This window comes from Lytechinus pictus, chromosome 2 (assembly GCF_037042905.1).
Source record: "Lytechinus pictus isolate F3 Inbred chromosome 2, Lp3.0, whole genome shotgun sequence".
Lineage (NCBI taxonomy): Eukaryota > Metazoa > Echinodermata > Echinoidea > Temnopleuroida > Toxopneustidae > Lytechinus > Lytechinus pictus.
Window position 1 is genome coordinate 18,577,811 of NC_087246.1, and position 27,521 is coordinate 18,605,331.

The window sequence follows — 27,521 nt, forward strand, 5'->3', positions numbered from 1 at the left end:
TTAAATTTATATGGATGATTTATTTTTGTTTCCAATAAGATGCTAACTGTATCTGTACAATATATATATATACTTTTGTATAAAGTACATTAATACTCATTCTCATAAGAGACAAAATATCTATCTTTACTGATCACATCCTCTTTGATATGGGTCTACATAGGAATGCTATAATAATACCGTAATAATATCAAAATTCTTTGAAAGTACACAGACATAGTTAAAAGCATGATATGATTACTTTAGAAGAAAATTATAATAGTATCATTATGTTGATGTATTATGGAATTTTTAATCCTAACCAAATAAACAGTTGTAGTCGTCATTTATTACTAGGAAATTGGGTTAAGTAAGTTTGTCAGACTCCCTTTACATGAGACCCTGTTGAAATGGTTGTCCTTATTTTCTATTAAAAAAACTGTTCTGGAATTATCTTGACTTGAGCATGTCATGAAGTGAAGAAAAAAAAGAATAGAAAATAGTTGATTATCTATGGAATTGCCTCCTGGAAAAAACCCATATTTGCAAAATGGGTTTCAACTAGTTTGATTATATGTGACTTACATCTCAAAACCAATGACAAGTCACCGAGCAAGATTCTCTATAGATAGTCAAAATGGTAATTTGGTCTTCAAAATGTAATTTTTTGAAAATTAGCTTACCTGAAATAGTAATTTTTCTTCTTCAAAATATAAAAATTTAAGTGGTAAAATAAAATATTTTTCTAAACTGCTTGGAAGTTTACCCTGAAATTGCACAGTATGCATATCTAATGCTTGAGCGAGCTCTCAACTACAAACCTTGTTTTCTCCTTATTCTTTGTAGCTCTCACTGATATTCTCTTTCTTTTGTGGTTTATTGTTGATCAATTTGACAAGTTATATATCTTTTTCCAGCTTAGAATCTGCTTATTCACACGTAATAGAATCCCAAAATTCATTTTTGCAACTGAATGTTAGTTTTAGTGTCAATGAGGAAAAAAAAAACCTAAAGCATCTTGGTTCTGCAGCTGCCTTTGCTTCACTAATAAATTGCAAAAAAATAGAAACTGTAATAAATCACATTTGGGTTCCCAAAATATAATGTATTCACAGGGAACTATTGGAGTAGGTGAATTCAAATTAGATTTGAAACAATATCACACCCATATAAATCTATTCCACAATGCAATGGTTAATAGCAGTAATGTATACTTCTATATCCAATGACATCAATAGACATGACAAATACTACATTATATTACTCACACTTTATAAAGAGACAAAGTTTAATTCAGTTCACATTCTGCAATTTGAATTTTTTGTTAAAGAAATATACTAATAGTTCAGTAATTCTAAAACAAATCACAGGCATTTCATTACAGTTATAAAGCATAAAACACTTTGCATTAAAACAAATGATTCATTGAATTAACGAGAATTTATTACATGTTAAATTTCCCCATGCTTGGCCTTTTTTTCATCTTGTATAGAATAATGACATAATTTCTGCAATCGATGCTAGAGTTTTAATACATTTATTTCACTTTTCATATATTGGATGAACATGATGGAAAACATTTACCTGACTCTAAATGTTAAATTTTTTTTTTGGTAGCATCACACTTCAGTACTCTTTAGCCAGAGTAGTTTCAATCACAAAATCTAACAATAAATTTAGCTTATATTAATTTGTATCAACAATCATCAATTTTATGAATGAGAAAATAACAAAGATACTGATATTCAGTGGCGGACCGTGACCCGGAGGAGACAAAGCATTGAAGGGGCACAGCATTGTTCACAAACAATACAGTGCCCCTCCAATCAATTGTCTCCTCCGGGTCATGGTCCACCAATGATGATATTTAAATCCTGAAATAAATTTGTTGAATGCAGAAATAGAAACAATCCACAACCAATATCCTACCTGTTTGTATTTCACTGAAGGATAGTTGGGTGAAAAAATACTTAAGTGTTAAGCTTATTGCACAAAATACCTAATCTTCAAACAATCATGGGTTATCTCACTATATCATTGTCAGATAATTTTTTTGTTGAATAATTAATCATTTTAATACATATTCAATAAGCACTCATATCATATACAAGATAATACAAGTTCACTAGACATCCACTCTATATGTACTTCCCAAACCTGGCATTGAATGTATTATTGGACTCATTAACACATGGAGCACAAGTTCTTACCACAGTTTTCTGATACTTTGTCAGTCAACGCTGAGAGGTACACTGTTTTGAGCTTTCTTGTAGAGAGGATCTTATTTTGTTGACCTCTGACTCTTTGAAAAGCACTTGAAAAAGCTGTCGTACAGCTGCATTTTTAGGACTCAGCAAATATATGCTGTCACACCACATAAATTCCCCTGCCTTATTCAGACATTGTCAGGCCAGAGAAAGTACGAGGCCAGGGATGAAATATATATAACATCACATACCACCTATTTGTCTAAATGCTTGATCTGATAGGCAACACCTCTTACATGGCAAACATCCTGGTATCAAATTCCCCGTGAAATAAGCTGACACTTGACAGGCTTTGATGTTCACCTCCAGAGCAGCTTTGTATTCCATCTCTTGTGTTGTGCAATGGCAAAGACTAACTCGCAACAGCCAGATCTTTGCCTTGAGGCTAAGAATTGCAAAAAAAAGAAATAGAGAAGAAACAAGAAGAACAATAAGTGCAAGAAAATATTTGGATCCTATTGGTAGTTTTATGAGGATAAAACTATAAGCCGAGGAACTTAATTGGAAAGACATCAATCTAAATTTGCCATCCTATACTTATATGCGGTGATTGAGTTCTGACTTCAAAGTACTAAGTTCAATAACCAAGCCATGCATTTGTCAAAGCTAACACAGGGGTATTATGTTGATAGATCTTTACCAAATAAAACCCAGGTGCAATGATTTAGCTATGCATCAAATTATATCATATATACGTTTTTACAATCTCTGCTTAAACTGACCTTGATGAAGATGTGTGTTGGTAGTATCTTTGACACAAAGTCCTCTCTGAATGATGGTGAATAGGGAACTTTCAGCTTCAACTTTGGTAGTTTGACATAGCCAGGTACCAGGGGATAAAGGTTGTAGCTCAGTGTCTGCTGGCCAGATGGCAAGATCCGGAAGAATATCTAAAGGTGACGTAAGGAGAGAGAGAATGACATTCCTGAGCACGACATGATAATATTTACATTCCTCTAAGTTGTAACATATCACTCTTGATGCAAAATCATGATTCATATTATGGAAATATACATGTAGCTCTATCTGAATAATTGGGGTCTTATCTTTGTTACCATACAAAAATACCCCAAGAGTCTAAGGTTTGAATGAAGATATACTAGTAATGGTTTGGACAGGAATGTAAATTTACCAAATATTAGGTGTTTGCATACAACCATGAGAGATGGGGGAGGGACTTTGGTATGACAATGTTTTCAGCAGCATCCCTAACTCAACTTTTCAAACCTAAAATTTTTAGTCCTGTATCAAGCTAAGCTCTGGTCTAAACTGAACAGAGTACCGGACTAAACTTATCCCCGGAACCTCTGAATTGTGTTTGACACTTCAAACTTTGGTCTTGTATTAGCAGCCTAGCCCATGGCAAGAAATTATAGTGTTCACACCAAAAATTTATAACCCTGGACTAAAGTAAGCATATGCACAGTGTGGGAAGAAGTACACATTCTTGTTGTTTTTTACATCTGGCATTGGTCAGCCAGCTAATGCCAGGTTGATTATGAATACATCATTTCCTGCTGTTTCATTGGTAGACATGCAGTTGCCTCTGCTCACCTGGCATAGGCAGTCTAGCCCTCAATGCTTAGCAATGCAATTAAGGTGTTAGCACCAACAATTGGGAGGATAACCCCGATTTTGTCTCGAGTCAGATAAGCCTGGACTAAATGCAGTGCTAACCCTCCTCGGAAATTTAAAGTGTGAATCTGAGAGTTACTCCTGTACTGAAGCTTTAAAAAGGTGCTACTAGAGTGGCTTTGTACCACAAAAATTGATGTGTGAAAAGCCTAATAAGGGTTACAGGATTGGTAAGCAGCAAGAGGTAATAATTTCATATCTATATTACAAAGTGTTCTGTTGTGACTGAACAATGCAGGTATCATGAGATAACCTTGTGGGACTCACCTGTTTGTGGCCAGAGTACATGAATGCATCACTCGGTTCCATACATGCTTCTACTGATTGAACAATAGAAGTCTTATTGGAGATCTGGTACTGAGCCAGAAGAGGGGCCCTGACGAGACCAAACGGAGGGAGATCCGAGCTGATGTAGATGGGTAGCTGTTGTAACGTTACCTCAGGGAGAGGTAGAATAGTCTTTACAGCCGGTAGCTTCAGATTGGCTCTGAATAGAAAAGAAATAATCACGTGGTTGATTAGTCGTTCTTTATGGATTTTAACTTAGTCAAATAGTAAAACATTTCATCAAATTCTAAAAGTTTGCCTAATATATAGTGCTTTTCAGCAATCATGAATGATGGGGGGGGGAGGGGAGGTTTAAAGTGATACAATGTCTTCAGAAAGTCCCCTAGTGGTACATAGTATCCATTGCATGTGTTAGTATTACATGTACATTGTCATTCTTGCCAATTTGTATCGTATTGCTTTTCTTACCAGGAGGTTGATTGAGTCAACTAAACTAAACTAAACCAATATTGACTAACATGGTAATTTTTGGTTTATTCATGCTTAATTATCTCCATTTATCTTCTTCTGATCTAACCATTCATAATAAGTTAAAAGTTAAATTATGGAAATAAATGTTTACCAAAACTTCAAGAATTTAGCGCAATAAGAAAATGAGAATGAGAGAAAAGGATGGGGAAGGGAAGTGGAGAGAATCACTGTGTCTTGATACAGGACATTGTTAGTTTAAACAAATATTTGCCTTACCTTAAAAAAAAAATTGTCCTTTTCATAACAAACTTGGGATCAAACAAAGAGCTTTCATGTTATTTTACACACAAAGACATGATCTTTATATAAAACGTTGCAGAGCTTTGTAGCATCATGTTTAAATGAGACTTATGATTTACATTGTAACTCAAAACCCCCCAAATCTACAATTTAATAATTTTACTATATTGGATGGCTCAGAAATATTCCAAGAGCTAGCCAATATTGCCCCTTACAAGTGGAATATCTTGTACCATGCTTCGATATTGCACAAGCAAATCAAGCAGACAAAAAATATGCAATTTCGATGCACCACTTAAAGGCCGTATCTTTACGTATATGATGTAACATGATGATTACCTTTTCCATTCAATGGCATAGCTACCAAGAGAGATAAGACCATGAGCAGTATCCGGTTGCGATTCCATACAAATACACTCAGTAGCATTCTCTGATGTCTTCAATGTAACTAAACAATGGTGATAGAAAGATAACAATGGTGATATAAAGGTAATAATGATATGCTGATAATGATATATGAAAGGCAATATACAATACAACAGTAATTATGACAGAAAAACAAAAAGATTCTGTACAATTACAGAATTCTATTGTCTCTGTTAGAGAGATTGGTGTAAAGATGAAATTTTATCTCTAATATGCAAAACTATCAGATGGACCATTTTAAAGATTTTAATCAAGATAGAATGATTCAATGGACATCTGGATACTTACCTCTGGCTACTTGAGATGCTTGGTTTTCATCTGTTGCTCGTACATGATCATTCTATCACAGACAGGAAACAGAATTAAATGTAAACATGCTGCATATAGCATACATTCTAATATAATCACAGAGTTAAACCCATCTATATTAACCACCAAAGGGAGACAAGAAAAGAGGTTTCTAAGCAGATGGTCTTTATGGACAAGTTCCTGTCAAAGATGTTTTAATGGGAAAATTATTAAAGGGGAACTAAACTTGTGGCATTTTAAAGATAGGTGGACCTTCTATACACGTGTGTGCCAAAGCATGTTTAGTTATGCTTTGGAAGATGACAATTAGCATTTCACATAAACAACTTTTGTGCTGATGTTGCATAACCTTAATAGGGATTTGGCAACTCAGTGAGGGGTTTGATGTATCAAATCATTAAAGTCAGATGCCTGTGTTTAATACTGATCACTACATATCATTGAAATATAGATTTTTCTGAGAATTAAGAAGCAAAAGGGCCTCTATGTCATCATAGCTTTATTGCAATTCACTGTTATTGTAATAAACGGGAGACTCTTTATGAATAAATCAAGAACATTTGACAAACTTGATATTTCAAACAAAATAAAATGTGAGTGTGTGTGTGATCACCCGCTCTTCATTTGTATATGGCAATTGTTGGGATGGATACTGTTATTAAAGCAGTACTACAAGTAACTCTCCATTGAATTTAGACCATGTGTAATTTGATCAAATAATTATTTAGACCAAGTATGAGTTCCCAGAAGATGTCAGGATGAATGATATACAATCATATAGAACACCTGTGCCACGTGATACCATAAAAACAATAATACACAGCCTTTTGATGTAATTCCTCTAACATGGGTACTTGTAAGACACCTCTTGATTAAACTCACCAATATGAGAGTACTGTCTTTGATAGTGATCGGCCATGGTGATAAACACTTGATATCAGTCATAAGGAGGAATGGATGATCTGGGTGGACTTGATCTACAGATTCAAACTGAAACAAAAAACGCAATTTATGAATCCAAAATCAAATTTTACAATAATTTTTTTGCTGCAATGCTTCTATAGGATAGACCCAGGCAGCAAATATATCTGGTTTTGAAAGACCACAGAGGCAAGGTCTGTGTTGATGAATACTTGGAAGGCTAAAATCAGTTGTAAAGTGATCTCCTTTCACTTGATGTTTGAAAAGACACCCGGCGTGAGATAAGGCTCAATTGAAGTCAATATTTTTTGTTGAGTGAGGGATTCTCCTCCCTCTCTTAAGTTTGTTTGTTTTACCCGCTTGCAAAAATAAAAATTGAGTTTTGATTCATAAATTGTCCACATTTGATCTCAGATCAAACAACTTATAACTTTCGTAACTACAATCACAACAATTAACCTATACTTCATTGAAACTATAAACTATCAGTTGGTTTTTATATACCCTTCCAAAATACTTTGTAATAGCTGAACTTTTGGGTGGTTATATTTTCTACAAGTACATATGCCTTACACTGCCAAACTTTCTATTTATGTAAATTGTCAAAGCTGCACGTGAAAAGAACAGACTTATTTGCTCTAAACATAATGCAAGTCAACATTTTTTTAGAATGTCTTCAATCAGTACCCTCAAAGAATATTAATGATAAATAAATCAATAGTGAAAAGTAAGTGTAGAGTATTAAAATCCCTAGCATGAAATGAAGAAAAAAAAACATTTTCATACCTTAAGAGAAGCCATCCTGATTTTCACATCAAAAGGAGTCACAGTCTCTAGTCTAAATGCTTGGTCTTGGTAACATGTACATGTGACCTTTGACCTCTCTGATGACCCAAAGTTGACCTCCACCTTGTAAGACACTCTAACACTGATACTTCGAGCATCCAGCTTGGTACAACGGATGAACAAGTCTTGTTCAATCTGTATTGATTCAAGAACCAGATTCTTTTTACTATATCCATATTTAATACAGAAAAAACATCGCTCCTGACAGAATAAGAGGTATACCATACCATACCATACCATACAGTATCATCAAGAAATCTTTTTTTTTTAGAGGGAATAAAAGTTCATAGTTGCCAAACTTTTGAGACCAGAGATCAGAGTGAATGAAGTAAAAAGTAGGAATCTTTACTGAAGTCGTATTCTTTAGAAAATCATACATTCAGGAAGTCAAGAATAACAATCTTCCAAATAGGAATAGGTTGGTGGCTATGGAAGTTATCAATCACCTAAAAAGGCAACAAACATTAGAGGTTCCCCACATGTCATGCTTACTGGCATGCAGAGGGCAGACCATGTGAGTGGCCCAGAGCAGCAGCATGCGAGGCAAAGACATCATACCTGCTTAAAGAATCTCAATGGTATGGTGGCATCCTACCATCAAATCATAGAGGTTTTAATGACTATCTGACCGCTTGGTCTATAAAGCTCAACCCATTCCTGTCTGACCTAAAGGATTGTAATTATGCTGAATTTAAAGAATCAGCAGCTGAATCTGGGATTTTGATTTTTAATCCTGGACAAAGCTACTAACTGCCTTTAATGGAGCATTTACTTCCATACTTCAAAAAACACTGAAATCATTAACTCACATTTCATTGATGTATCAATTGATTTCTTTACCATTAAAGGGCAGATAAAATTTGGCCCATTCTTTACAAACACCTTTGCCTGTCTATTTTCCACCCCCTTTCATTAGCAGGAACAATGATAAGCAACTTACTTTAGACTTGGCTTCCATGACACCAAGATTGATTCCTTTCAGACGAGATGGTTGTTTGCCATCAAGAAGAAGCTCTGCTTTCTGGCTCACTTCAGCTACAAAGAAAATAAAAGAAATAAAATTGATTATAGATTTAATAAGATTAAAACTTACCATATCTACAATATCATACAGGCAGAGTATTTCAACATGCAGTAAGTTCCTCAACTACGGAACAAAGTCTTAAGGTAGATAGATTAACACGCCAGGAATTCGACATGTGCCTCCATATGACACAACAAACTCATTCCATAAGTGCAGCACAGTCAATCACCACAGTGCACAACACACACCAAACATACACAGGTACTATCACTCATCCCATGAAAGTCCCGATTTCCAGTCCAAAATCTCCTTTGAAAAGTCAAATTTTTATCTTAAAAATGCAGTATCTGCGCCATATTTCCAGAGCACACGGCAGCTTAGCTCAAATTTAAGAAGCGGGATCGCTAAAAAATGAAGAAATCTGTGGGTTTTTTCTGAGCTTGCAAAATTTAGACCTAACGTTCTTGCAAATTTAGGATTGTATCTTCAAAATGACCAATCATACAAGAAAAAAAAAGGAAAGTCTACCACACTGAATTTGAACAGAAATCAAGTTGACGCCATGCTAGCAGCAGGCCTTCATTTGAGGTCCGAGCATAATGCTTCCGGGTTGCATATCCCATGCATTGCTCTCTGAACGGATGTATCTGGCTGGTGACTGTTCTCTCTGACTTGAGGAAACTGGACCAGCCAGAAATTGCGGTAAAAAAAATGAAAGATTCCCGCTCTAGCCGGAACTCTGGCATCCTTGATCATCATCATCCCCACCATCGTCACCACAATTTCCATCCCCATCATCAGCAGCAGGAGCATTATCATCGTCATTACCACCACCATCAGCATCACCATCATCATCAGCATCACCATCATCATCATCATCATCATCATCACCATCATCATCATCATCATCATCATCATCATCATGTCGTCGTCATCATCATCATCATAATCATCATCATCACCATCATCATCATCGTCATCATCATCACCATCATTTAATACTTACTGCTCTCCTCAATGCCAACTTCCTGTCCCTCAGATAGCCCCATAGTCAAACTAAATTAGATTTTTTTTTTAAATAAAGAAAATTATCATGTATGAGTCTATGCTAATATCCTGGCATAATATACAAATAGAAAAAAACAAAAGTTAAGCAAAACATGTGGATAACATATAAAAGGATATGAGGTGGCAAAACTTTGCTGAGGCAGGAAACTTTTTTGTCATCAAGATTAAAATACCACATGACTGGGGGCTAACCAAAAATTCTTTGGAAAGTTGGAACAAAACTTTTTGTCCAGAACTGCAAAATAAAAATGTTATACATAATATGGCACATAACATGTTATGAAATCATTCTTTCATTATTCTGTGCAACTGTGGTCAATTGTTTCTTAATTTTTAAAGGAAAATAAAACCTTTGGAACAAGAAAGCTTGTGTGAAAACAGAAAAATCAAAGAGACAGATCAACGAAAGTTTGAGAAAAATTAGACCAATAATGAGAAAGTTATGAGCATTTGAATATTGCGATCACCAATGCTATGAAGATCCTCACATTGGCAATGCGACAAAGATGTGTGATGTCACTTGTGAACAACTCTCCCATTACTTTAGTTTATATTTCACTTAAACTGCCTCTTTTATCACATCTATCGGTAGATCACTTATTCTGTCTATAGGAGGGCATGTACTACAGATTTTCAAAGAAAATATTATGGATAAAGAGTTTGTATCACCATAAGAAAGAGCAAAAAGAGACATTTCGGGGGCATTTCATAGTCCATCAAAGGGAAAGTTGTTCACATGTGACATCACACATCTTTGTCGCATTGCCAATGGGAGGATCTCCATAGCATTAGTGATTGCAATATTCAAATGCTCATAACTTTCTCATTATTTGTCCAATTTTTCTCAAATTTCTTTGTTCTTCTTCTTTGACTTTTCTGTTTCTACACAAGCCCACTTTTTCCTAAGATTTCATTCCCCTATAAGCACAGAAGTCCAAGAATGCCAATTTGTCTTACCACATTTAGTGGGTATTCCAACAACAATTTTTGTGTAAACAAGTTGTCAGATCTAACAACTTTCCTTGGTTTGGGCAGATGAGAAGCACAGGTGTCTGACTGTTAATATGTTGGATTATGACAACTTGTCAGTGCTGACATCTTTCATGAAATGGTCCGTAGAACACCTAATAAATTAATTTGCTAAGATCTGTTGTACCTATCAATACAAGGCCTCATGTGCACAAAAAAAATATTTCGACTACATCACTGACAGGAGAAGGGGGAATTATTTGTGAAGCACACATACAGAATAAATAAAGTCATATTGAATAGACAACCCTAAATGTTTATAATCTTCATTAGCTCGTGAATTCCTTCAGATGCCTAGGGTAGGAAATGGAGTCTGAAATTTACAATCCACTTCAATTCCACCCTCCACACTGCAGTCCAACCGTCTTTTCCTTCCTCTCTTTATTCTTAGTGTCAAACTTTCATCTGTGTCATCTCACCTTGTTTCTGAAATGGACACGTCCTCTTCATTACTGATTTCAATGTGCACATGGTAGATCTCATTCTCCAAACTAGGGGGTTGTTGATCAAGTTTAATTGTCACTCTTGAGGGACGGCACATGATACTAAAAAAATAATGAAGTATAATGGAAGAAAATATTGTAATTTTCAAATACCATTTTTTTTCTTCATATAATCAGGCATAATGTTATAATAAATAAGAATAATTTCTATTTGCGTCATGATAATTCCATGCATAAGTATCAATAAACAGTTGATTCTCTGGATACATTCTGATAAATGATATAATGAAACAAAGTCATGAATTTTTATGTCATTCCAGACTGACACTTATATGCAAGAATTATGTGAAAGCCAACATAAACAATAAAAATAAAATCAATTCATTGCATGCATATCTACTCTGCAGAGTGACAAAGATGCTAATTGTCTTGGCTTTAGGAGCACTGTTGTCAACATTGCAATTTTAAGGAATAAATCTTCATGCCATCTCTTTCACTGCACAATGTGAAATAATTAGTCCAAAATAGGTCAGAAGAGGACTTGTGGCATATTTTACAATGGGCCAATCTGAATAAAATTCATGCTCAAGCGCAAACGATATCTGAGCAATGCTGTGATGCGCTATAGGTAAAGCAACTGGAGATATAAGTGTGATTTCAATACTGACTTAAATCTTTGTGAAACATCCTCCTGCTAATGTAGGCAAATCCTTGTTAAGGAATTCATCTCATGAGTGTATGTGACACTAACCTTGTATGAGGTTCTACCCTTACAGCATTCCAGTCAACATCCCCTTGCTTAGCTGGTCCTCTTTTCTTTGGAATACTCTCAAGTGGATTGGTCAATGAGGCAGCATCATATCCACCAGCGGCCCATACAAGCAAAGCACACCTAGAACTCTCATCCCCAAATGCGAGAGTCACTGATGCAATCTATAGTAAGGGGTCAGAAAAGAACAATTTTCACAGAGTATTGAGTTAGACTAGCCATGTAAAACTAATTCTTTTTTTACCAGAACCAGCCGTATTTTGTGGGCAGTATGCATGCATCACTTTTGTTTTTCATACATGACTACATGACCAATGCTGAGATGTCATCAATTATGCCCCGGTTTACACCTAAAACATGACGATGTACCCCTATAAAAACAATTGAAATAATAACAACAATCATAACAATAGTAACAAGAACAACAATTTGTGGATTTCACAACACCTGCACCATCAACTTTCATTATCATGAGAGGCCCAATCTCACTTGTGGGTCTAAAACTCTTATGTAAGATCAATTTAGATAACATGTACTGAGTGTGAATATATTCAACTCATTCAACAATTTACAGGGAAGCATAGAGAGATCCCAGGTATACTGCATTATTTATAAGAGGTTAAGTCGCACTGAAAGAGAAATACTGTGATTAATGCATGGTGCTGAGTACACTCTTTTCGACAAATTCTCAAGTTAGCCCGAAGGAATGACACCACAACAATAGCACAACTTGCACACATGTATAATACAAATGAATGACAATGTGACTGATATGGTGCCTTTCCACATAACATTTTGTGCCGACAAATCATCAAAGAAGACATTTAGATATTGTAGGGGTCCATTTACACTAACTGTCATTATTATGTAAATTGAGGAATATTTTGCACATACGAAGGACCTTCCAAAGAACCATATTCTAAATACTGACTGGAATATGAACATCTTTATTTACTACCTCGAGTGCTATTTACAATGGCAAACATTATAGTACTTACCTCTAGTTTCTTGCCTATGTCATCTGCCAAAGGAACGAATTGAAAAGTGTAGCGGGCCACCTCCCATGGCTTGAGGAAGAGATCACCTGACTGGCTAGGATCATGTGGGGTCACATGACCTGTATCACCTGACAGCTGTAAAGGTTGTCCATCTACAATCACACAGTGGCTGTTGTACTCTTGGTTACTCAGATTAACAGACAAGCGTGAGAAGCGAACAGGAAACTGGCAAGATGAACTGAAAGACAACCAATTTACAATGAATTTCTCAGCCTTGGTTAGACATAATGAAATAAGGCAAAGCAACAGAATCGGTGGGACAACCAATACTAATTACGTTTACATGCATTGTAAGAGCCTCCTAAAATTGCACAAAACTGTACACACTCAAAAATCAATGATTTTTATAAGTCTCCTCACCTGTGTGATAAATTCTATTTTTTCCCCCAGTACGTTTTGTCTCTGTATTGTATAAATTTTCGACTACTATTTAATAAATCTTACATGTAACTTACTTCAGGCCATAAATAGCACATTGTATCCTGGAGCTGCAAAAGTTGCTATATAGATCCAATCATGATCATACTTGCTATCCTTGATATATTGAATAGCCCAATTTTAACCACATAATCATTTGCACTGGCTTTCTGACATACAATTTTAAATTACGTTAGATATTACATTGATGTGAAAAATGAATCCATTAAAAAATGTAATAAAAAGATATTTCTCAACTCACCGTAAATACACCTCAATCTTGACAAGTGAGTCTGCAGTGAACCTGGTACTGGTGAACTTTGCTTTGCATTCTACGAATGGTACCAGATTTCTCATCTCGATAGGGAAGACCCGAGAGCTTTCATCTTCAGAGGGGTTAGCGGTCTTGTTCTTCCAGAGAACCTTTGCTTTTTCAACAGCGTCAGGGGCACACCCATGTTCAGGTTCAGGAGGATTGTTCTGACAAAAAGTAAAATTTTCTTATAAATTCATCATCAAATATTGATATACATTTACAGGATTAGTAAATGGATGAGTTAATCCTGATCCCCTTTTTAATCCCCTTGGTATCTGTTGTGCTGGTATTTTTCATAAAAAACAAAAGAACCCTTGCTATCACATACAATTCACCTCTGTTTGTCTGTTGTCCATCTGTCTGTGTCTCTGTTTGTATGTCTGTCTGTGTAAGTGTCAGTCAGTGTGTCTGCCCATCTATCTATTTATCCATCTCTGTCTATATATCTATACATCTGTCTGTCTGTTTGTATGTTACTTAAATATTTAATGACTTACTGAGAGAACCCTAACAAGGTTCATCTGAACTCTTGTCTTCTCATCTGGTGGGCTCTGGGAATCTGAGTGATTGTCAATCTGGTCAAGAACGAATATTTATTTATGTTTTATTTTTTCATTGTTTTCTGTTGTTTTTTAATGTAATATATTCATCTTTGCGTAGGCGTGTGTGTGTGCGTGTGTGGATGTTTATGCGTGAATGTGATTATTATGCAAGGTTTTACTTATATTTTTAATGTTTTTATCTGTATAGACAGGGCCCCTTGGCAGAACAATACTCGATATTGGAAGGGCTACCCTGTATAAAGAAGACCAAATAAATTAATTAATAAATAAATCATAATTCATTAAAATACATGAAATTTCTCCACAGAAAGAGAGAACCTGATCTACTTTACACATTATAATGAAGAGCTCTATGAATAATGAAATACCCCCATAAAAGGTTGTTTCATAAAGGTCATTCAAAATATTACACATAACCTGAATATGGCAAGACAAATTTATTTCTAACTCAGCTTCACTTGCACCAGCTTAAGTTGAAATTAACGGATTACCAATTGTTGGACAGATGGTGGGGGCATGCTTACTGTTGTTTTGCTTATCTAGGCTTTGATTACCATTCTTAATGTTAAAAAACATACTCATTGTACATCTGATATTTTGCAAATATTTGAATGAAATCAAAAGAACAGATTTGTTCAATATTTCAATATTTGGGATACAATTTGGGCACTTCTTATCCTAATTGATAGGTCAAGCATAACTTCATGAAAAACTGCCCTGGTAGATGGGTGATTTCACAACAAAGGATACATCTTCCAAGTAGTTCCAGACTGATTGTAACATACTCCTCCATGCTTGCTACAAGGTATGCACACCTAATGATAACAATAAAAATATATTACATAGTTAGAAAATACATGTATTATGTTGTGCTGTTTGTCCATAGATGCGAAGAGGACCATCTAAATCATCCTGGGATTTGGAATAATGTTTAAAAACATAAAATAATATTGTGAGTATTACAATTACTTCTAAAAGCTTCAAACATATTGTTCCAATAATATTGTTCAATAAGAGGAAATTCCCAAACAGGGAGTGGGAGTGTAAATGCAGGGTAAATGTAGTACACTTCTTGGCTCATGGCAAAAATGCAATATTCTTTTGTTTGTCACAAGTTTGGGCCTAAAACACATGTCATTATTATATGTGCATAATTAACAATAAGCTATAAGTGGCAATGTAACACATATGGAATAAAACAAATCCAAATTAGAGATGAGATGTGCTATGAATCAATTTTTTAATTTAATGAATATGTGACCTCTTAACTTGATAACCTGAAAAAGTATCAAAATCCCTGAAGTGATATATCTCTTTTATAGAAATCTAAATATCTTGGTTGATAAATGAATAATACTTAATAGATGTTAAAATAGGAGAGAATAAAGGGAGATACATTACCTGAGAGATGTAACTAATATAGACGTGAGTAGCTGCCACCATCTCTCCAGTCTATAGTCCCATGTCACTCGTCCAAGAAGTCTAAGGAATCAACATAGAAAGATAAAGCAGAGCAATCAGAAAATCAGGCCATTACAAGCTTTTTGTATTTGTGTACTAGGAAATTATGAGTGAAGGCTATTGACCACAGTTGGGTTCAATGCACAAACACGTTGTATTTCACAGTATGCAATGTTCTATGAATCACGATTTATGAATATAGCTAGCTTATGCAGTTTTAAGATATTCAAGCTGATGAAAACCATAATAAAGATGAAGGTAGGAGAAATCATAACAGATTACGTCTGCTTATATTTCATGAAGTTTTAAATATGTCTAGAATGGATCAATAGTAATAATATGAACCTGACTTTCATGTATAAACCTCATTAGAGTCATGATCTTATTTGGACATGTCCACACTATTGAAATACTTCAAGATACTTACGTAAGAGCCTTGCTGTAATCTTTGGCATGATAGTATTCTTCACCCATCTGAACCACTGTGAAGAGAACAAATCATTTTAGATTCATGTAACCGTAGTACTATGTCATACACATTTATCTTGATCGGGTGCTAGATATCCGAATTTCGCTTTTCCACGTTTCACAATGGGTCAATGGTTGAGATGAAAATCAACAGTCACTACACTTTTGTAAGATTGGAATCTTTGAGATTACTTGAATTTTATTTACATTATTGAGCTTTACCAAAGCCTTAGACAAGCTTAAACTACACACGGTTCACATTAGACATAGTCACTATATTTTAAGCAAGATCCTACAATACAATGACCCAATTCAAGTATTGTGTATAATGGTTGATGTTATCAGGAAAAATACTATGAATTGTTAGATTACATACTCAAGTATCTCTTCATCCTTGCTGACTTGTATTTCTTGAACTGAGCTACAGCACTGCTTAGAAGAGGAATAATAATCCACTACATGGTAAAAGAAAAGAAAGAGAAGGCAGTCACAAAATCTGGACAAAATTTACAATTAGTGAAATATTAAACCTTGGTGAAGAATTAACATGTAATAATTGTCAAACTTTTGTATTTGGCTGGTAAATTTGGCAGAAAAATCCTTTTTTAAAAGCTGCTCAGGATTCAACTTCAACTAATTGTGATCCAGAAATATGGATCAACGGGCAAACACATGAAATAAGCATTTTATTATTGTTTCATATATGTACAAGATTTTAGGAAATTTAACTTGTTCATAGAACATAACTTCATCTAAATGCAATTTTACAGCTAACATAAAAGTAGAGAATTTGCCATGACCCAACAATGTTTTGAACATTTTTTTACAACATGATGCCAAAAGATGCATAATACAATATTTTCATCAGCACAGCACTATGGATAAAACTTAGACTAAGACACTTTGTGTTGAGCTTTCCATTTGATTTAGGTGTAGAAGTGAAGAAAGGCAATCTAATCTAAACTCCGCTTCCAACACCAATGCCAGCACCGACACCGAACTTGAAATCACCCACTCACCGAGTGATCAACTGTTGATTCTAGATACTGAAGAGCCAGGATTCCTTCCTTCTCTTTCTGAGGATCAGGAGGGTCAATGCTCTGATGACCCTGTCTCCAAGGTCGTTGACCCCAGAACTCTAGATAATGCATACCTTCTAGGGGATCACCGGAGGGCATACTTGATGCAGCCTGGATAAAACAAAACAAAAATAAATAAAAAATAGCAGCCATTTCCTAATGTAATTCTACTTTATGAAAATTACACCTGTGGTGCAGATCTCAAAGAGAATCCAATAGAATTACCACCCAAATATTTGTATGTGTAAATAAATATTATGTGCCAAATAGGTCAGGTATAAAATGTGAAAATGCAGAAAACTTGGGAAAATAAGCATGGCATTCCTGCCTGATGATGCATCTTTATCCAAGCTGTTTTGATGCACATTCCCATATATGGCCTTATCTCTATTGGTGATTTTGAGTGTGGTCAATTTTCAATTTTGATTTCAATATTGCAGTTAGGCATACATAACCTAACTAGATCTAGGTTTAAACAAAATATATGGCAACAATGAACAAAGAATTTAACTAAATTTTGAAAGACTTTCTAGAATGCTAAATGGTGGTGATTTTTTACCTGATTGCTAAGAAAGCATGAATGCTTGTAAGCAAGCAACCAGAGGACCGAAGGCTTAAGGTCCTATCTGAGGGGCCTGGTAATGAGGATTAATGCCTTACCAAAGGGCACTAGCGCACCAAGTGGGAATCGAACCTGGGTCACTGGGATCAGAAACCCCCGCTCTACCGACTGAGCTAATGCGCCTCCCTACCGACAGAGCTATCGCGCCTCCCTTGTTATGACTATTTTAGTTTAGCTGTAACAAATTCTAATCCTCCTTTTATAACACTGTTTAAAGGTTAAAGCTTTCATAGATAGTGAATCAGAATTTGCTGACACCAGAATAGTGGAAAGTACAGTTACCCATCAATTAAATTTCCTATTACTGAACAACTTTATAATTCATGGAAATATCTGCATGTATGGTATCTTACATGACAAAGTCCTCTGCAGAGTTGTTTCCTAGCGATGGCATGGTTAGCGGCTTGCTGATAGTAGAAACCTGGATGCTGGGTCATGATTGCTGTCAATCCTAGCTTTATAGCATCATCAAACAGATCACCAAAAATACTGAATCTACCAATGCAAAAGAGATAACATGGGTTTATTTTCACTCGGTCTACAAGTGGTCTACTTCTGAAGTAGCTTAATATAGCATGGTCTAAACTCCTCGGCCTGAATTCACAAAGGTGCTACGCTATTTTATTCATGAGTCCATTGTTTTGAATTCTTCAAACAGTGGAGTCATTAATAAAATAGCATACTTAACCATGGCAACAGGCGTCAATTTGGCGTACTGTGACAAAAACGTGCATCAGCATTGGACATTTTTTATTATACGCGGTAAATAAGCGTAATTTATACATGAAATCTGCACAAACCATGGGTTCAACCGATGGTTTAAAAACCACCTTTGTGAATTCGGGCCCTCTAGTCTGCTATCAATTTGGTGTAATTGTTGTTTGGTCTACACTACACTTTGTCTTAAACCCACTTTGTCTAATTCTATTTGGTCTAATGCCCAGATGGTCTAATTCTCCCTTCGTCTACTAATTATTTTGCACTTTGTCAATTGAAATAATACAGGGATAAATGCCCTGTCAGGGGATATATCAACAACAGATTATGTACACTGTCGAAATCTTTACATCTAACACAAATTATCACCATAAAACAATCAAGACATATTGTCTTTTTATTGAATAAATTGGAAATGTGTCTGAAAATAATAACTGACTTACTGTTTTGACATCCAAGCTGAATGTTCGAAAGCTAGTTCTGCACAGCCGATCTTGTTCTTGAACAGATCAACATGTTTACGGAACTGACTAATAGCATCCAGTGGTGAGTTGTGAAAGAAACAAAGTCTGCAAATCTGGAGAGAAACAAAGATAATACCCATTTTAAACACAATCAGATTAGATTAAGTACAATATTCAGGAACAGCCGGGATAAAAAATTATTTTTGATACTTTGGAACTTGCTTTATTTTTTAGTACACCCCCCCCCCCTTCCTTAATTACTATGCTATCGTACCTGAATGTGGAATGCATTTATAACTTTTCTGTTGAAAATGTGTAAATTCTAATGGTTTGGAACACAATCGTTAATTTCTATGTGTTATTAAGAAGTTTGAATGATTTGTTTAAAAAAATACGAAACCCAGTAAACTGAATAAGAGTGCATTAAAATGAAATTATATAAAACAAATCTACATGTATCTCTCTCTCTCTGCAAAAAAATATATGTGACATTCACAACTTTGCAGAATTGCTTGAATTGGAATACATTGTTATATTTTGGTCCATTTTGTGTTTCTTGTAGTGAATTAACTTCATAATTTTGTCAGTATTGTTAATTGGTATTTCTTTATCTTTCATGGTGATGTTATATTCTGCACCCTATCACCAACCTCGGCCTTAAAATGTTACTTATATCATATTTCTACCCTTAAACGATAAATGGTCTGAAATAACAATACTGGTGAGTATTACTAAACCCAGATATAGGCAGTCATATCCAATAGAGTGATGAAACGTGGTAGGTAATCTAGAGCATAATGATTGGATCTACATGGAATTAAATTACACAGGATTTGATAAACAAAGACATACTTTATAGTTGAGGAACCCTGCAATGGTCTTTATCTCCAGCATGTTGGTGTCATGTGCTCTGATTTCAGTCAGGTGAACATAAGCTGCTTTGTACTGCCTGTAAACATAAAGAAAATCAAGTAGTCAAATCAAGTAATATAAGACTTACAAGTTACATTAATTTTTGTCAACATTAAAATAATAACACAAATAATAATTAATTAATGATGATGATGATGGTGTTGATGACTACGATGACGATGACCACAACGACGAAGAGAATGATGATGATGATGATGATGATGATGATGATGATGATGGTGGTGGTGGTGGTGATGATGATGATGATGGTGATGATGATTATGACAAGAATAATAAGAATATTGCATACTGGTCATTTAATGTCTCTATATCCTTTTGCAGCACTTTCATTTCAAAGACATAATTTCTGACAGGTACCCATCTACCTCATCTGGGTCAAGGATGGCCAATGTAGTTTAATGTCTCACCAAATAAGTATTTGAACCCAGTAACTAGTAATTCAAAATCCAGAGACTTTTCCTTTGGGCCACAATATCTCTACATAACACTGACCAATCATTTGTGTGTTCAATATTGCATAAGTAGATAAAGGGTGAAACTTTTCTATGTTCAAGGCATAAGTCCCAGGCATGATAAGTCCCCTTTCTGTAATTCAGTTTTCAGTCAATTTCTTTTTTATAAGTCATATTTAGGCAAATCAAAGATATTAAACATATGATATATCATAGGGCAGTTTCCAGTTTGCATTAGACTATCAGTTCTATTGATATAATAATTTTGTTTGCTATACTCATTTGTTCGATTTCCAAAGTGCTTTGAGATTTAATTTTAATTTGCATCACATATAAACTGAGTATTACACACAATCTCTCTAAAGAGATATAGTCAGCTCTGAAGAGAGTTATGCTTGTCACTAAGAACTGAGGACAATAAAGTTATCTTGTTTAATAAATTTGAGTACTTACTTTAGAGCATTGTGGGTGTCCTGCTTAAGTTCATTAAAGAATCCAATCTTGAAAGCATGTCTTACAAACAACAACTGTAAAAGGTAATTGAAAGAGGATGCAAGATATTATCATTGATCTTTTATTTTTACCTACTTCTCTTTCTTCCCCAATCCCTTTTCTAGCCCTTCTTAATTTCTTTGTATATATTTTAACGGTGTACCTCGCTACAAGATACTGCTTTAAGGGAATCACAATGCCATAACGGTACTCAAAACTCTTTATGAAATGGGCCCCTGGTATATACATTCTTTAATCACAAATTGATTTTGTACAAATATATGTTAAAAAATTATATTAAAAAAAAATAATATAAAAGAAATGTTTCTTTGAACGAACAATTGAAATTTTTACATTCTATTGCCATAAAGCCAGTTTTCAATTTGGCTTGCATGGAAAGAGACTTCAATTAAGGCTTATTTATTATTATCACTTAAGGTTCAAGTGTCGGGGTATTCATTCATTTCATCCAGGTTTATATAGATTGCCCGTAGACTTACACTTAACAAAATTCAGAGACCTTAATATTTCTGCTCTGAGGACCTTTATCTGTCAGTGTGCAACAGGTCAAGAATTGCAATGCTTTTGATATCTCATTTTTGTTCATATAATAATAACAATTAATATGGACTGGCAAATACAACAAGGGAAAACAACCATTATCTTATATATGATTCAAACAATAACAATACATCTTGTTCTCTGCAATTCAAAATTACATTATTATAAAAAGAGTTTAGATAGGTCTTAGTTTATAATACCTGATGAGTTGTCTTATTGAGAAATTCTTTGTGCGCTTTGACTCTTCTGGCTTCACCATGATAATAAGCCTGCGTAAGCTCATAGAAAGCATTCTCTAATCGGATAGTATAGCCAAGTAGATGATCCACGCAGGGTAATACAAACAAAGACTTGGCTGATAGTTCACAGGCTGCGCACAGAGCAGCTGCTCTCTCGGCTGCTACCACATCTTCTCCTATCATAAAGAAAATACACCAAGAAAGTATATTTAACAATTGAGTCTTCTATTTGGAACCAAATGAAATTGAATGCTGAAAGGGTATTGTATAAATAACCTGTTGTAATATATAAAATCATAGATGCAATCATGGATATATGTCCACAGTGACACTTGTAGCTCCAGCAAAGTCTCACAAAACAAAGGCCAGATTCTCAACTCCCAAAGAGAGTGGAGAATGTTGCTACATCTTGTGTGGGTACTGACTCCAATAATGGTTGCCAATAGGTACTTCAATAAATTGCATTGCAGCCCATCTCTTATCGATGGAATTAAATTTGCAAATAAATAAATATCTACTGCACATATATCTTTGCAAACTTTGATCTACCTAAAATAATACCATATTTTTTAAATATTTTGTCGTAGGTTGGGCTCGTTCCTTCCCCCCCCCCCCCCCCTCATCTTCAACCTATCAATTCACCTGGGGGAAGTGGAGCATTCTTCTGAATCAAAACAACAGCTACTTTAGATCCTCTTCCATGGAGACTTGTCCTGAAGAAAAAAAAAAAAGAACTTTGATTGGCAAATTATGTCAAACTTGTATGTATGTGCCGTTATACAATGTTCCTTGGAAGAATTGAATGATACTTTGATACAGGAGTAGCCTTCCAACTCCAATATAAAACATTATATATTTATATCAAATTAAACGTACACATATCACCGTTATAATTATAGACCAGAGTAATACACAAATTTAATGTTAATATCGGCAATAGTATGAGTCAGGATTCTTTGAATACAGATAAATGAGTTTGAAATTCTTGCCTCCAGTGAACATTCACTGCTAAAACTGACCATTGATTAACTAATCAGGACTAACTGTATTTTTAGGTAAGCATCCTTCAAGCTCAACACAAACAAATGACCCAGTACAAAGAGATATGTAGACTGAACAGATAAGAACAAGAGACCTTTCCCATTTACAAGTGACATATCATAAACCGACAAAATAAAGCTGTTTACGATTCTCTCATTACCTTAAACACGTCATTGATCCATTCTTATGCTATAAAATGAGATATCCTAAATTTCAAGTTTTAACGTAATGTGAGTGAACCACCTAAAATTCTAATTAAATCTTTAGAATAACAAACCTTGCATTCAGAAGCAAGTGAACAACTAAACTTCATATCTTAAAAGGTTGATTTTCATGTATGCAAGAAAGGGTCATCAGTGATGCATTAAAATGTGCATAAATTAGAATCAGCCTTATGAAACAGTGCCTGGGCACATAAACGTGTATCACTAAATGCTAAAAAAAAATTAATTCATACCTGACAACTTCTACCCTTGTAGCGCACTCCATTTGTTTCTCCTTCCACTGTTGTTCATCCCAGTCTAGATCGTAGAAGACAACAACTAAACCTGGAATATCTTCTTGATGTTTTTTCATCCAGCTCGTCTTTAAGATTCCTTTCGGGATGTACCATTCATATGATGTCCTTTGCTGTATGTACCAATGAAAACACACACAAGTTAATCTAATGAAAGCAAAACGTTCTGCTGAGTAGTTCCCCGGGGGGCCACTAACATTGACGAGTGGATACCATGCACGACCAAAAAAACACGTAAAAAGGATGTCTTTTTCAAGATAGGGCACGTTACGTACGTAACGTAATAAGGGTATCAAAAACACTAAAATAATGAAAAAAGGTTATCTATTTTAAAGGGAAAGCTACGTGTTTAGGGTCAAATTTGCGAGGGTATAAAAAATTAAGAATTAAATGTTTTATAAAAGATGTACTTTTTGCCCCAAGCGTCAACACTACCTGTTTAGAGTACGATTTATGCGAGGTGTGGGAGGTGGGGCTGTACTACATGTACTAAACCCAATGATGTATAGGTAAAGGTAAAACCGACGACAGACGTCCGCGACATACAATTGAAATAAACTGTACTTGTTTAGGGGTTCAATTCACGGAATACTTGCCAATAGTATCGTTTTGTTTCCAATACTTATTAAGGGTAGGATTTCACACGCCAATACTTGTTAGTGGGTGCATTTTCAGAATATGGAAAATACGTGTTTAGGGTGCTTTTCGAGACCCCATGGTCGCGCATGGTATCCACTTGTCAATGGAAGTGCCCCCCCCCCCCCCCCGGAGTAGTTCCTGTTTAAGGAATACTAAGTTCACAGCATTTTTTTCATACATGTGTTAGATTAACCCAGCGAGCTCCGGCCCGCGAAGCCAGCCTGAGCTCCCTGGGTTAGTGTTAGATGTGTAGAACATAAATACTGACCTGAGACAAATGATAAAATGATAGTTTCAAAGAATATACTGTATAATAGGAAATTAGGAATACAGAAAAATTATACGTTGGTTATACTTTCAGTATTAAAATTTGAAATTTAAAAAGCAGGTGAGCAAACTATTTACTAAGCAATAAAGAAATTCAATTTTAAAGTTGGATCAATTCAACATCAACACCTCTTCCATGACAATCATACAGTTTACACCAAGAATTTAAAAGAACTCATCAGACAGATCTTTCCAAAAGAGATTTTAATAAAGTATAAACAACAACTTTCTCTCTCTTTAGTACTCAGTTCTACTATACTCTGCTGAAATTTGTATGCTAATAGAATCCTTTTAATAGCTTTTAAAGACATTACTTTCTGTAGAGTAGTCTAAATCATCACTATCACTAAGGTAAAAAAGAAAAAGAGTTACTTAATATTGAAGATGAAAATTAGAACACTATGATACAATGTTGATTCGTAAAGAGTACATCATCCTTCTATTCTTTTTTTTTTTTCAACTGCTCTAAAATGCATGTAGCTATTTGATTATTGTCATTGTGAAACACGCCATCATTTTTAGTATTATTGAATGATTTGCCAAATAATCTGAAAAGTACAATCACAATATCATGCCTTACACATATTCCTGATAGAGATATATATCAGTTAATCAATTTACAAATGATACAAAGTGTACAATTTTAAGTAATTAAAGGCCTATACAATTATTGATGTGATTGAAGTATATTAATCTCAGGCAGTTGGCAATGTTCAATTCATTTATTAAGATCTATTTTCGTACTCATATGCATGGCATTGAGACAAGTGAATTTCCTGCTTTTGAGCTCTGCATAAAGGAAACACATACCTGTATGATGGGGTGTCCAAACTTCGCGCACTTTTCAAAAATATTTATCAGGCTTAAATTTGTTCACAAAATATTCATAATTTATACAAAACCAATTCAAGAAATAGTTACCACATTTACGGCAAGATCGTAAACTGTAAAATCATGGACGAAAATGTAAAGTAGGTCAAGGGGATTCGCCAGTATCGCGATCTCAAAATTCTATTCCGATCGGCGAATGAGCGCTGTGCTGGAAAACCGTTCAGAAAAAGTGTGACCTAACTTCGCGGACCAAAGTTTTTGTGGACATTTAAACAAAAACTCAAGCTCAAAAAATGAAATATTTATATCAGATTGACGGCAAATTGCTATAGAATCGGTTAGTACCACATTTAACTCACATTTTTGATAATTTCTGCTTGCAAAATGGTGATATCGTGATGCTTGTTGAAAATATCAGATTTCTTCAAAACGGGCGCCAACAGTGACAAATTTGCCGATCTTTTGCCAATATTTTCATGAATACTGAACTCATCCTAAAGAAACTTACACCAAAGGGTAATTTTAGGTCGCTTTTCACGTTGATGATGTCAGATTTTAAGAATATTGGCTAGTTTTTTAGATAATGACCGTCCGCGAAGTATGGACACGCGCGAAGTTTGGACTCACTGTCATACTACAAGCAAAGACAATTCCTGTGCATGCGAATCCATACATGTTTTGTCATTTTTCATGTACTTTTGTACAGATTTCTTTCTCACTTTATTCAGGGAAAAAAAAAATTTGGATCACGATTTGAGGGGAGCGAACAGAAAAACGAAGATCCATCGAATTGAGGTAGTTGCTTACTTTCCTCTTTCATTTTTTTGGGGGGGATCCGGGACATATCGATTGATGATGTTCGGCCTAGGGCCATGATTTGTGGTTGCATTTGCCTCTGTTTAACTTTGACTCCGAGTTTGAGTTTAACTTGTTTGAGTGGTCGGATTCAGGTCGGATTCTGGGACTGGGTTACCAAAAAGCGAGTGGGCCTACCTTTGACCGACACTTTGGATATTCATGGTCAGCTGGTAGTGATTTGAAATTCAGTGGTACTCTATCTGGTCTACGGTTGGCGCTAAACGAATCCCAAATTGCTCTGTGAATGGCGTTATACGTCACGTCCAATCCAGTCAGCACAACAAGCCCCAACGGCCTGGAGGTGATCTCCGCCGACAGATTCCCGGGACCGGGAGATGGTCGTCCGATGGGCGACGTAGAACTTGAAGTGGGCTGCACATCTGCAGCGACAGCTGCGGCATCGGGTTCGGTCATTTCTACAAGCCAGTCTAAGGAAACTAAAGTGGAAAAGGGATAAAATCATATGCAAAATTGTGATAAAATATAAACAATTCATCATGAACTTTATACAAATTGAAATAAAGAACAAAAACGAAAAGGTACACACCTACTTTCCTTGATCAGCAAAACAGTCGTCAGTTGACGTCGTAGATGGCGTGTGTGCGTTGTTTATTTACTACTCTGGTTGGATATTATTTTTTGTCATATATTTTGGGGTGGGGCGGGGGTAGGCAACCTCGCCCCTGCTCATTTAATTATCATTTTATAGGCAGAGGTATTGATTCCTTTTGATCATACAGATTGCTTCGTTGCAAATGAATGTTGTGTATTAATTTCCCCAAATAATACGTTTTTTGTTCATGATTTTTATATCCCAGTTTTTAAACTGTCACTTCTACTCTTAAGGGTATCAAAATTAAAATGCTACAAGGTCTGATAATTAAAAAAAAATGATTATTTAAGCAAGTCCAGACCTTATCTGATTAATAAATAGGTCCCAGATATCCTCCACATCAACATGTCATTATAGTCTCCACCCACTTCGTCCAATTGATCATCCCTTGTCTAATCCTACTTCATTCCAAACCAGTTTGGTCTCATCCCACATATCATATTCGCTCAAAAGTTTGTCTACTCTACGCATTTAGTCCAAATGCCATATAGCCTATCACGATTTTAAATTTTGTCTATTTCCAGTAAGGCTAAGCCCATTCCATCCACTTGATATATTCACGTATTATAATGTGCCAATTAATCATTTAATTTCTTGGATTTAATTACTTTTAAAAACTTTCAGAAAAAATCATCTACCTAAAGGACCAATTCCCAAATAGTGGCATTTTCAACAATTATCAAGACATCACTTTTTATCATTGTCTCCATCTTTGCTTTCTCCTTTAATTTTTATTCATTTCACCAAACCTAAATTACTGCAGGATATTTGCTTATCATATGCAAAAGTATTATGAAATATGATATCACTTCACATTGGTGGCAGCGGTGGGATCAATACACAGCAAAACTGTACATGTGGTGCTTACCAGTGTATAATGAGAACCATACAAGTAATATTACTCCAGTCTGAGGGCAATGTTCAAACAATCAGGGTCCCGTCTTACAAAGACTTGCGATTGATCCGATCAATCACAACTATGGAAAGCCAGCAACGTCAACATGTAAAATACATTTTTGTTCAAAATATTTTCTAGAAATGACTTATATTCATACACTGTTTTCTTGACAATTCAGTG

At 35.2% G+C, this 27,521-nt stretch overlaps 1 protein-coding gene across 1 annotated transcript; it reads right to left on the reverse strand.

The window, feature by feature from the left end:
- Window positions 1-26,453, reverse strand: LOC129254641 (trafficking protein particle complex subunit 11-like). The gene is made up of 28 exons (XM_054893141.2): window positions 26,378-26,453; window positions 25,966-26,267; window positions 23,116-23,288; window positions 22,260-22,330; window positions 21,579-21,793; window positions 20,779-20,852; window positions 19,793-19,889; window positions 18,920-19,053; window positions 18,113-18,254; window positions 17,078-17,248; window positions 16,435-16,513; window positions 16,018-16,072; window positions 15,531-15,611; window positions 14,880-14,944; window positions 14,064-14,125; window positions 13,513-13,730; window positions 12,774-13,011; window positions 11,758-11,939; window positions 10,983-11,108; window positions 9,473-9,522; window positions 8,383-8,477; window positions 7,383-7,577; window positions 6,558-6,665; window positions 5,655-5,706; window positions 5,280-5,388; window positions 4,149-4,368; window positions 2,969-3,136; window positions 1-2,631 (listed from the first exon to the last, which is right to left on the reverse strand). Exons 2-28 carry the CDS (start codon window positions 26,242-26,244, stop codon window positions 2,599-2,601), a joined length of 3,492 nt encoding a protein of 1,163 aa, XP_054749116.2. The 5' UTR covers window positions 26,245-26,267; window positions 26,378-26,453; the 3' UTR covers window positions 1-2,598.
- Between the last annotated feature and the right edge of the window lie 1,068 nt (window positions 26,454-27,521).